We start from the raw sequence: 11,753 nt of genomic DNA on the forward strand, positions 1-11,753 counted from the left end.
AAACTTTTCCCACCCCCCTCCTTCTTTCTCCCTCCTTCCCTCCTTTTCTCTCCTCCCTCTCCATTTTCCGTCATCACCCCCCATCCCCTCCTATCTCCCTCCCACCCAAACCCCCCACTGCTGAACTAATCTGCAGCTGGCTGAATGATTGGATCTGTGGTTGCCAGGGAAACCTAGTGTCCTGCTCCAGGAAAGGGGGTGAATTTAGAAGGAGACAGCAAAATCTAGTGCAACTAAATACATGAATAAAAGTTTAATCTAGGTGCCAATTAAGATCCCCAGGAGTCACACAGCTCTTATAAATGAAGGGACACTTATGCACATGGATATCCCAGAATCTGTTATCATGGTAAACATGTACAGCACAAACAGCTACAATTATAGAGGCATGAGTAACCTGCGTGCGCAGAGTCTAAATGTTGCTAGACAGTAAATGTATTGTGGTATTGAGGTTGAACAACATGGTTCTGTGGTCAGGAACATAAAAATATATTAAATAAATACATTCCATCAGATTAATGTGAGAGAGAAAAGGGTGCATTGAGCAGAAAAGCCCGTAACCAAATGTAAGTAAATAAATCTAAGCTGGTGTCATTTTGTTCAGCAGGCAACACAAGATATGACAGTATCACCTCAGCACGGTAACTTTATCCTTCTGACCTTTGAGCCCAAAACCTGACCTCTCTTTTGAAATGCAAGACAGTTCTAAAAAGGCACCATTACATCAATTGCTGTGGGGGTAGGCAGGGTCCTGCAACATCTGTTTGGCATTTATCCCACCTTATTGTGTTGCTGGGCCCGGTATCAGTCAGATTCCTCAGCTTCCATTGAGCTCATTACTCAAGACCAGCATAGCATTGCTGGGACAACGTCTGTCATTAATGGACAACAGTAGACTTTTTAAAAACAAAAACACGATGAGTGGGTGGAAGTGTTACCGTATCGTGTGTTTTGTTTCCTACCTTCAGTTACGCTCAGGAAATAGAAGTGTCGCAAAGAAAATGCACAATTTAGGAAAAACTGCTTAGTCGCTTTTAGAACATCAATCCTTATATTTTAGCATGTAACGCATTTTATTGTCGCATAGTTTTATTTGATTATTTAAATTTTATATAAAGTATGCGCCTTTACGACGCAACCACGTGGTGCACACGGGGTCACGTCATACCCGGAAGTGAGGGATGTTTTGGTCTTGATCTGCTGCTAGGGTAACGCCGCTTGAATCGGGCATTTCGGTCACGTACTTTACTTTTCGTGAGTGAGAAATTTGGCAGTTTCACCCCCCTATTTAAGCAGAAACATACACAGCTCTGACTGCCTCAAAGGAAAATCAAGTAGGAAACAGCCTGGGAGGAGACAATATTCCGATGTTAGCTGTATTAGCTACATCTGTGCGTTTCTCAGGCAAAACTGTTATAGTTATGTGGCGACCACAGCCAGAGCTCTGGATCATTCTTCCATGATGATCAGTAATGGAATTAAACGCGGCACATTTACTCAAATACATATTAAAGGTGCAGTATTTGTACTTTGCATTGGCATTTTCTGTTAAAAACCCGTTTGTCTGGCAAATAAGATGTTTCGACAAGTGACCACTTGTAACTGCTCTGCAACATATTTCTATATTTGCTTTTAAGTGCTGGACGTGCATTTTATGACTGCCTTTTTTGTGTGTATGTTTTCCTCAAACAGTGATTGGTCCGATCATATCCATGCGGTGTAGGCAAAAAGCCATCTGATGATGATGATGGCCTTCGGTGCAAGAACAGTCCTCTACAATCTGAGGCATTCTTTCCAGAAAGCAGGTGTCTTCACAAGATTCCGACTCCTCCAAAACTCCGGGTCTTATGTTGGAAAAGGACGGCAGATTTTAACCCACACGTCCAAGGTTACGCTCCTGTGTTTGGGGGCTGCGAATGCAACATCTTTAGTAGCCAGGTGTCAGGAAGTTGGCGCCCTAGTCCGTACGCCTGGGAGGAAATCTCTAGCCAAGGTCCAAGTGCACAAGGTTGTTTTTCTGCTGCGCCTCACACTGCGAGCGTTGGTGTTGTTGCTCAAATTTGGTCCCCTTCTCCTCCTCTCCCCTTTGCTTCTGTTGTCCTCACGCTGGGCAGGATGCTGGCTTGATGCTCTGCTGTGGGTGACTGAAACATCCGGGCCTACTTTCATCAAATTGGGCCAGTGGGCCAGCACCAGGCGGGACATCTTCTCCCCTGCTTTTTGTGACCGCTTCTCTCGGCTCCATGTGAAGGTTCGCCCTCACTCTTGGTCCCACACCAAGCAGTGTTTGCAGAGGGCATTCGGAGAAGGCTGGAGGAGGGTTTTTGTGTTTGACAGTAAAGAGCCGGTGGGTTCGGGATGTGTGGCACAGGTGTACAGGGGCTGGGCCAAAGCAGATCAGATAGAGGACCCAGCATTCCAGTTACTGTTGAAAGAAATGGACAAAGAGGACTTGCTGGAAGCCTGGGAGATCCCTGGTCTGGGGGTCACACCTCGTTCCTTGTGGCAGTTCTGGAAAAGGAGGAAGGAGGAGGATGTCTTAGAAGGACAAAAATCCCCAAAAATGGCATCTAAGGAGCAGAGCGCAGAGAAAAGCCATCTGATACCTGTGGCTATTAAGGTGGGTTTAGAAACACTTGTAACACAGCGTCATGAATAAGGCATATACTGATGTTTATGTCATTTCCTCGGGAATACAGGTGATCCATCCAGGTGTGAAGAGGCAGGTGGAGATGGACCTACTGCTAATGAAGATGGGCAGTTGGCTCCTGCACTGCCTGCCCGGACTGAAGTGGCTCAGTCTTTGTGAGATTGTAGATGAGTTTGAGAAACTCATGACCAAGCAGGTTGGAATAATCACACATTCAATTTTAAAATTAAGGTTTTCTTCCCCCATCATTTTCTCTCCTCGTTTATTAAATGAACGCTTTATTTCAGATTGATCTCCGTTTCGAAGCCCGGAACATCGAGCGGTTCCGGGAAAATTTCCGCAACGTGGGTTATGTCAAGTTCCCAAAGCCATTGCATCCATTTGTCACCAGGACTGTTTTAGTGGAAACGTTTGAAGTGAGTGCTGATGCGAGGGTTCAATATGAATTACACTTATCAAATGCTTTTAAAATAGAGTTTTCTCTCTGCACAGCAATTAGTATTTATGTATCTGTATCCAAAATTGCAAGATAAAAAAAATAAAAATTTCTTCCGTTGGAAACAGACTGTTTTCAGTTGGATTGATAAGTTTATGTGTCTCGTTTGTCCCAGGAGAGTGAGCCCATATCCAATTACCTGTGCTCGGAGATGCCTAAGGAGGTGAAGCAGAGAATAGCGAGAATGGGTGTGGAGGCCATACTTAAGATGGTGAGACTTCCCTCTTCTTTTTTATAATTTATGATGATTGCTACTCTCTGTGGCAATGCTCGAGTGCTTCGTCAAATCCTCCATCACGCCGTCATTTTTTTTGTTTGCCGTTTCAGGTTTTTGTAGACAACTTTGTCCACGGAGATCTCCATCCCGGGAATATTCTTATTCAGACTTTGGGGAAACCTCAGGATTCCGGAGACAGCGTTGATGTCTCAGCCCGTGGTAAGACCACCCTGACAGACCTGTGGGACACAGTGGTGGTCAGCGTCAGGCCGGACTCTTGCCCTCTCCAGTTGGTGCTGTTGGATGCCGGCATTGTTGCCCAGCTCAGCGAACATGATCTGGCTAACCTGAAGGCTGTTTTTATAGCTGTGGTGCAGTGTCAGGTAATAAGAGCCAGAACAAATAACCCTCTGTAATAGAAGTTTTAATGTATTTTACACGGGAAACAATTTTCTTGGTCGTTTTATTACAATTTATTTTAAGGGAAAGTAGAAAACATGCAGGCATTTTCGTTACGTAGGGATATCGTGGCCCTGTCTTGTAAAGTTCTCTCGTGATTGGCTTTCTTCAGGGTGAGCGAGTGGCAGAGCTGCTCTTGCATCATGCTCGGGCTCACGAGTGTCAAGACATCCCACAATTTAAGAAGGAGATGGCCGAGCTGGTGGATCACGCCCTGCTAAACACAGTGTCTTTGGGGAAGGTACTGAAGGAGTTGTGTGCCATCTTATTTTCTCTCTATTGTCTTTCTGATGTCCGATATTATTGGCTGGTCTATAAGTATTTGTAAATGATCACTGCATGTGAAAAGCGCCTGACTGTGATTTTGTGTTTCAAAGATCCAAGTGGGCGACCTGTTGTCCAGAGTTTTTGGACTAGTCATCAAACACAAGGTAGGATAGAGCATTTCTTTAGAAACCATGTCAGTGAGACCACTTTGACTCTTTTCAACCCGACGCCTTCACACGATTATGCTAACATTGGAAGCCTTATTGACACTGTTGATGTTTGTGTCCGTAGGTGAAGCTGGAGAGTAATTTTGCCTCCATTGTGTTTGCCATCATGGTGCTGGAGGGCCTGGGCAGATCCCTCGATCCAAATTTGGATATACTCCATCTGGCCAAACCGATCCTGTTAAAAAACTGTGCCTTGCACCACTGACGCTCACACACACACACACACACACACACACACACACACACACGCCATTTCCTGTTTACATACCACAATCTTTTCAAGTCGTGTTGATAGGTCCTCCTCAGGCTTATGACGCAAGACCTCATCGTCATCAACACTATATTATAGCAGTGCTGATGTCAAATATACCTCATTGAGTTTTATGTCGGGTTTTATTCCACTTTCATCATAGTTGGTCTTTAGTTTTCTTGTCACTTTTATCAAAATTTCTACAATTCACTTCAAGACATCTTTGACCAGCTTCGATGAATAACAGCACACATTGGAGGAAACAATTAGCCTCTTTAGTGAGTTTCTAAGGCTGAACACAAAGTGGATCTATTTTTGAAATATCAATTGATCTTCGAATGGCTTTTATGAATCCCATCTTTTTTCTTAAATACACCAACTTTGTTTAAATCATGTTATGTACTGTAACATTTGTTGTTCCGTGATGTGAGATTTTTAACTTTCTGTTACAGTGGGAACACAGTCAATAAAAAAATAAAGATATTTATTTCCTTTGCTTCGCAGTGATCATCAGGTTTTACTAAACCGGTTTTAAAGAAGACAACAATCAACCCTCCAGGAATCTATTAATTTAGTTTTATTAAATCTGTCAATGAACAAAAACAGACAAGAGACGAGATTCTGTCAATGTCATCAGGAAGAACAGTCAGCATGGCTGAAAGTGAAATTTAAACATTTTGGTGTGAAAAAATAATAATCACATACCCTTTATTGCAAAACTGTTTTTTTTTTTCTTTTAAATTGCCGTCATGGGCCCAGACAGAGCAGCACTGTTCAAGTAAGGAGGGAGGGGAGAGGTGACCAATGTGTAAAAAAAAAAAGAAAAAGTCTTTTAAATAAGTAATGACAGATTAAATAAAAACAGCTCTAATAGACAAACACAATCACCTCAGCAGAAGACAAGATTCTGTCACGGTCACAACAACCAGAGGAGGGGAAAAAATGTTGTTTGTTCTCTTTTCTTTTTTAAAATGCATTAAATAGTTTTTAAAAATATCTCACAATTTACTTATACTCATCTTTTATCATTTATTGCGAAAAATAGGCAACTCGACTAGCTATGATGACGAGAGTTATTAGTGTGTGTCTGTAAATGTGGCGGGAGTATTAATTAAGTGTGATGTTGTCTAGCATCTTGTGTTGGCACCGAGAGCAGCAGCAGCAGTGGTGTGTGTGTGTCTGTGTGTGTATGTGTGTGTGGCAATGCAGTACTCTCATTTAACCACCAGGTGGCACAGTCAGTAGGAACATTCCTCCACTCCATTTTATAAGAGGAAGTCAAGTTATGCCAGCTTTTTTTTATTTGTTCTTGTGAATGATTGTTGTCCATCCAGATCTCAGTTTTATGTACAAATATTCCAAATCCCTGAAGGACATCTACAAAGACAAGTGCAACCTCCATGTGACCTTTCGTAACCTGGAGAAGATCAGGGATCAAATGGGGGAAAGTACCAATCAGGTCGGGTAAAATGTGCCACAGCAGGACTCAACAGAATTTTTCCTTGAAGGCAGGAATGACAGATCAAGATTTAGGAATGTCAGAAAAAATGAGAAACCAGTTACCTTCCTCAGGTGGAGCTTCAACACATCAGAGTTCTGCCAGTATATCCAACAGAGGTGGCAAAAGGGGAACGAAACCAGCTCAATGCACAAATAAATAATGGATCCATCCATTCTTCGTTGCTTTTTAAAAATAGTCTTTATGGATCAAACTGTCCTTCTGATGGTGATTGTTTACGTGGTTTCTCAATTGTCTATGTCAGTAACAAACAGTAACAAACCAGAGTGGCGCCACCTGGAGGATTGATTGCCCTGTAATTCTGGAATGATGGGGAGAAGATGACAACCAGTCGGGGTTTGAACTACTAGTGAGCTGTGAGTGCTTCATTCACAACACAGTACGGTGGGCGGCGCAGTTGGAAGGAGATAAATGGGGATCTGGCACCATTCTCGAGGCCCCCGGCTTTACAAAAGTCCAAAAGAGAGAGAGCTCATCCTCATAAAATATATTCTCACATCACTGAGGTGATCAGCAGCTGTCAGTGGTCCACCAATCGATCCAAAATTTGGAATAAAGAGGGGAAAAACAGGGACCTGTTGGAATCCTGATGGTAGAGAGCAGGAGAACATTCGTCTTTAAATTCTGGAGGTGCTTTGGAAGACACAGTTTCTATGTCATGTTGTCTCCATTACCTTGGTGATACATTCCGTTTGGGAGGGATGATGAGCTTTCGTAGGACGTCTACACCGATCAACGATATAACAGATGTGTGAAATCGATCCGAAAAAAAGATCTTCTCCAGCTTAAATGTTCTCCAGCTTCTGTTGTTCCACAGGTTTCCACTGAGGGATGATGCATTAGTTAACTGTTGTGGGGGGGGTTAAAAAAAAAAAGAGGACGTCTGATTGGTGACTGGGGCTACGAGTTGATCCAGGGGTGATTGAGGCATTCACTGGCCGTGGCCCTCTTCTCAGGCACCATCTCCAACATGGGCAGGAGGAAGTGGGTGAAGTGGCCGGCGTCTTCGTGTGACCAGCCGTACTTCTCCACCAACACGTCAAACAGGGACCAGGGCTTGAGCTTGGTGATGTGCCGTAACTCGCCTGGAGGGGGCGACAGAGGAGAGAGTCAACAACAGGACGGAGGTTGGTTCAGAAAAGGGTCAGTTCACTCAAAATCCAGGTCGTTTTAATTTTTCATTCAACAAATTCTGCAATCATTGAAACTGAAGTGCTAATAATTAGCTTGTCATAAATATATATTGATACATTTTATGTTGAAATCATTCCTGCTGAACCTTGTATCAGAGGTTTAAATTTTAAAATATTCAATATACTTTAGACACAATCATTTTAAAAAGCCCAAGTCAGGAGATTATTTTCATGGAATTTTAATTTAACCATCAATGCAATTTAACCATCAATGCAAATCTGGGCTTCAGATATGGATCTTCCCTCTGTAACATCCTTATTGTCCTTTACTTTTAAGGACTACTTAGTTACTTTCTATGCAAGGCCAGCATTATTTACAATGTTGTCTGCTCATTGAAAGCATATGATGTGTCACATACGAGAGCCATTTAAATGCATTTATTGATACACCATATTTAAAGCAACTTTTTTTTAAAGAAAATGTGCTTTAACCAGCTGAACCCAGAACTGATCTAAGATTTAAAAGTCCATGCATAGCTAGATTCCTGAAGAGGTGATTTGTTTTGTTCTTTTGAGTGAACTGAAACTTTATTAGAGGCCATAAAAGGCCCTGCTATTGCAGGCCCCCCTGCAGTTTTCCCCCGAATAGCTCACCGTCTCTGAACGTGTGCTACTTAGTGAGGGGAATACTGCAGGTGGAATGAAAGTCTGAAGAGCATTTGGCTGAAAAGTCACGGCAAAAGACGGCGTGGCGCGTATGAAAAAGTAAAGGTGTGATGTAAAAGAATGCCATGAAGAAAAGAAGGTGTTCATTATGTATGAGGGGTGGGGGATCACTGGCTGGGAGCACAGATGTGACAGAGCAGGAAACCACAATGGAGGAATTAGACCAAAGATCCATTTTGAACCATGGCTGCTATGGTAACCTCCAATGTGCTGATTAGAAACACACAAGATGGAGTAGGAAATCGGTATACCTTATATTATCATATGGAAACAGCAAGAAGTCCAGACAGATACATGCACTAATAGAGAGGCTGCTCACAGATGGACGTATGTTTGCAATGATCACCATCTAAAATTCTCTATAAAAGCCACATCTGCTCGAGAAGAGAAGGCATCCTAATCGTGCTGCTCAGCCCCAAAGCCCAGAGAGACAGAGAGCGAAAGTCGGTGCAGATTAAAAGAGCTCCAACAGATAAAAGGGAAGAACACTGAGACACGGAGAGCAAACTCAGACCTCAGATACAGACATCATCAAAGGCAAAATATTCAGCTCCCATGACAGATTATACAGAATACACGAGCAGAAAGGGAAGGGAATCCACAAAAAAGGGAATAAATGAGAGGGGCATCAGACTGTACCAGACAGATTCTTACACTTACCAGGGTCAAAGATCGAACAGACTCCGGAGTTATGGTGGGTTCTTGGTCTCCTACGGTAACGGAATTCTAGGTTTTGGCTCTAAGCTCAAACACTAGCATCACCTTTCTGACTAAAACCTTGTTGGTTAACTATATGTTCATTAAAAAGATGGTTTTTGGAAAGCTTAAGTTACTGGGGATGGGCAATGATGCTGCCGAGTTTTTAACTTTTGGTCGGTTTTTACGGCCTCAAAATGCCTTTTGATTATTTAAAAGTTAGATAAAATATTGGCACAGGTCCTCTGTGTCAGAGTCAGATCTCCAGATTGAATTCGATATAACTATGTGCATGATATGAGGTCCATAGACTACGTGAATACATCGTCGCCGCCCCTGCAGTGCTGTTAATGCGGGTTGAAAATTTACCTGAGATTATAACCCTAACCCCAGACTCCAGCTAGCTCTACATTGGGCCTTTTGTGCGACCTAACCAGACTCTAACCGCGGTGTTGTTTACCTTTCTTGGAGAAAAACTCTCGGCTGTACTTCCCAGCAGCGACAACTTTGCGTGGTACCTTCCCAAGGAGCTCCATGATCAGAGCGATGTGGTCTGCCCACCACCACATACATCACAGAGGGGACAGGCACGGTTTAGCATTACAGCATGCACACACACATCAGCACAACTGGCTCTGGGACTGACACACACTTCTGCCTCGGGGCGCTGCATGGACACACTCACAGATGGACAGATAGTCAGGAGTGATCAATTACAATAATTCCTAGAAATCCATCCAATTATATGAGGTTCTGACTGACTGCTGGTGTCCATGTTTGCCCGTGTTAGGAATCCGTGTGTCTCAGTCCCGCCAGCTCTCTCGCCAGCGCTACCTCTTCTGTTGAAGAACTCCCGGGAATATTTTCCAGAGAGGGCAAAGTGCCTCGGAATACAGCCCAGCAGCTCTATGATGTGGGCTATATGGTCTATAAAGGGAGGGAAGGAGGCAGGGAAAGAGGAGGGATAAGGAGAAGGAGGAAAGGACACAAATAAAAGAAAAACATAGATGCAAAAGAGATAGAATATAGAGAATCACAGGAGAAAAAGAGGTATGATGGGTCCGGAAATGTGAAAGGTAAAAAGAGATAACAGAGAAATATAGAAGTCAAAGACAGGATCAAAAATTAGTGTTAGTGAGCTGTGCCTCCACAACAGAGCTGATGAATGATCAGTTCTGCCCTGAAAATGATGGATGGAAAAGCTGACAACCATGAAAACAAACATCCCTTTTTAATCTTACCTCCATAAAGGTAGCTCAAAATCTCTGACACAGTTGCCTAGTTACCCATGTTAAGGAAATAAGTTTGACTATATGTAGAGGGATGGAACGCCACAGCAGACGAGAGTTTGGCTGCAAATACGTTATGTTCAAGAGAATGACAGAGGTGCTAGTCAGGATTCTACAATGAGGTGAGGATGAGTGGAGGCAGAGCAGCAGAATAAAGAACAGGATTTACAGTTGACAGTGGACAGGAGGAACTGGGGAGAGGGAGAACTATAGTTTTAACTACTTTTTCTGTCTTTGAAACCCAGGCTTGCCCACAGTTGACTGCACCTGGACAAATGTTTACATGACTATGCATTCTGCAGATGATACAACACTTCAGGCATTTAACTTTGTATTTCTGTTTCCTTTTAAGCATTTCACATCGCTGGGTTTAATCTTCAAATTAACATCTAGGCCTCTGTCTGGACATGCAGTAGCAAAGAACAATTCCTCTGCAGTCTACTTTCAAACAGAATAAGGTTCGGATCGTTCTATTTTTAGACTCCATTGTAAATACGCGTGCATAGGTCACAGAGGTTTAAAATACTCACCCTCATCGCGGGAGTAGTCCTCCCCAGAGTGGGGTTCAAACAAGTAATCTCCAGTAGCTAGCTCGAAAGCCTGAAAAGGATCAAGGAAAAGTTGTTACTGAGTGCATGTGTGCGTAATTTAAGAGAAACCATGCGTAATGTGCTGTATATACTGCATGTGTGTGTTTGCCTCACCATGCAGGCGGTACTCCAGATGTCTGCAGGGGTGCTGTAACCAGCCCCGATCAGGACTTCAATGGAGCGGTACTGCCTGGTCTGGATGTCTTCTGTAAAGTGCTTGTGCTGTCCAAGCAAAAGGAGAGAAAACACAAAATATCTTATGTCAGCGTCAGCAGCTGCCAACACGCTATGTTTTTCTTTAATTAACTGAGAAAAGAGACAGCTCTGCACCCTGTTGCCTAAATAACTTCAATTCACTACGCTTCCTTCGTTCCCCAGCTGGGTTTTTGCGCTCAAGTGAAATATATGGATTTCAAACTTCAGCTGCATCCCCCTAATCAAGCCCAGAAATGTCCTCTGCACACAAACAGCACTTTTAAAATCTCTGAGGCTTTCAAAAAAGTAGGTGTGTGGGTGGGTGGGTGGGGGGTGGGTGTCTGTCTGTCTGTCTGTCTGTCTGTCTGTCTGTCTGTCTGTCTGTCTGTCTGTCTTACCACCCAGCAGGCGTTTCCGAGATCGGCGATTTTGACTCGAATAGATTCTGCGTTTCGAGGGTCCAGCGGATTGATGAGGAGATCTGCTGCTCTGGCCCGAACTGAGAGGGAACAGAATGGAAAATTACAAATGCAAACATATTACCAATGTACCAGACCTGAAACCCAACCCATACTATAATAGTTTCTGCTTCCCTTTGAGTCTTGACCCTTCCTGAAGGGGCACGAGCCTAGAGGTGACCCTACAGCTTACACACAATAAATCGTATGTGGATCTATGAGTGGATTAGTAATGGCGCTGGTATATCCTTAATGGTGCCCAAAGGACACATCTGGAGAGCATATAATGTAGTAATGAGAAAAAGAATTACCGGTACCGGTATCTGCTGGCAGAAAAAAAAGGAAAAGACTTAGTTTGTTAGTCATGGACCACTGATTCTCTTTCTTACTTTAGATAAAATCTAAATTATATTGAGATTAAATATTATTGTGACATTGGTGAAAAGGGGGTATAAATCATGCCGCAGTGAATCACCGGATTTTTTAGCAGTTAAACCTCTATAGAAGCTGGACAAGGACAAAACCAAATGTCCACTCCAGTCCCTCAAATGCAGGAAAGACGCAGACTTGTTTTGCCCGAC

General features: G+C 43.3%; 2 protein-coding genes across 14 annotated transcripts in view; one reads left to right on the top strand and one right to left on the bottom strand.

Moving 5' to 3' along the window:
* The first annotated feature begins 1,161 nt into the window (after positions 1 to 1,161).
* adck2 (aarF domain containing kinase 2) lies at positions 1,162 to 5,263 on the top strand. Its single transcript, XM_057051189.1, has 9 exons — positions 1,162 to 1,514; positions 1,693 to 2,620; positions 2,700 to 2,846; positions 2,938 to 3,066; positions 3,262 to 3,357; positions 3,474 to 3,746; positions 3,935 to 4,063; positions 4,200 to 4,253; positions 4,381 to 5,263. The coding sequence occupies exons 2-9, from the start codon at positions 1,739 to 1,741 to the stop codon at positions 4,519 to 4,521; spliced, it is 1,851 nt and encodes a 616-aa protein (XP_056907169.1). The 5' UTR covers positions 1,162 to 1,514; positions 1,693 to 1,738; the 3' UTR covers positions 4,522 to 5,263.
* srpk2 (SRSF protein kinase 2) overlaps positions 5,128 to 11,753 on the bottom strand; it is a 36,967-nt gene continuing 30,341 nt past the window's right edge. For 5 of the 13 annotated variants that reach the window (XM_057051175.1, XM_057051176.1, XM_057051174.1 and 2 more), the window contains 6 exons: positions 11,113 to 11,213; positions 10,634 to 10,741; positions 10,460 to 10,529; positions 9,475 to 9,567; positions 9,101 to 9,193; positions 5,128 to 7,170 (listed from right to left, as the gene is read on the bottom strand). In XM_057051175.1, coding sequence (XP_056907155.1) covers positions 6,986 to 7,170; positions 9,101 to 9,193; positions 9,475 to 9,567; positions 10,460 to 10,529; positions 10,634 to 10,741; positions 11,113 to 11,213 — 650 coding nt within the window. In that variant the 3' untranslated portion in view covers positions 5,128 to 6,985. The remainder of the gene's footprint in view (positions 7,171 to 9,100; positions 9,194 to 9,474; positions 9,568 to 10,459; positions 10,530 to 10,633; positions 10,742 to 11,112; positions 11,214 to 11,753) is intronic. The other 8 variants (XM_057051186.1, XM_057051180.1, XM_057051178.1 and 5 more) reach the window with 4 other exon arrangements.

Source organism: Takifugu flavidus, chromosome 13 (assembly GCF_003711565.1).
Source record: "Takifugu flavidus isolate HTHZ2018 chromosome 13, ASM371156v2, whole genome shotgun sequence".
Lineage (NCBI taxonomy): Eukaryota > Metazoa > Chordata > Actinopteri > Tetraodontiformes > Tetraodontidae > Takifugu > Takifugu flavidus.

Coding starts and splice junctions, on each gene's coding strand:
- adck2 (XM_057051189.1), top strand. CDS start 1,739: ATGATGATGATGGCCTTCGGTGCAAGAACAGTCCTCTACAATCTGAGG. Junction 3,067..3,261: donor TTTTAGTGGAAACGTTTGAA/GTGAGTGCTGAT, acceptor CGTTTGTCCCAG/GAGAGTGAGCCCATATCCAA. Junction 4,064..4,199: donor ACACAGTGTCTTTGGGGAAG/GTACTGAAGGAG, acceptor TGTGTTTCAAAG/ATCCAAGTGGGCGACCTGTT.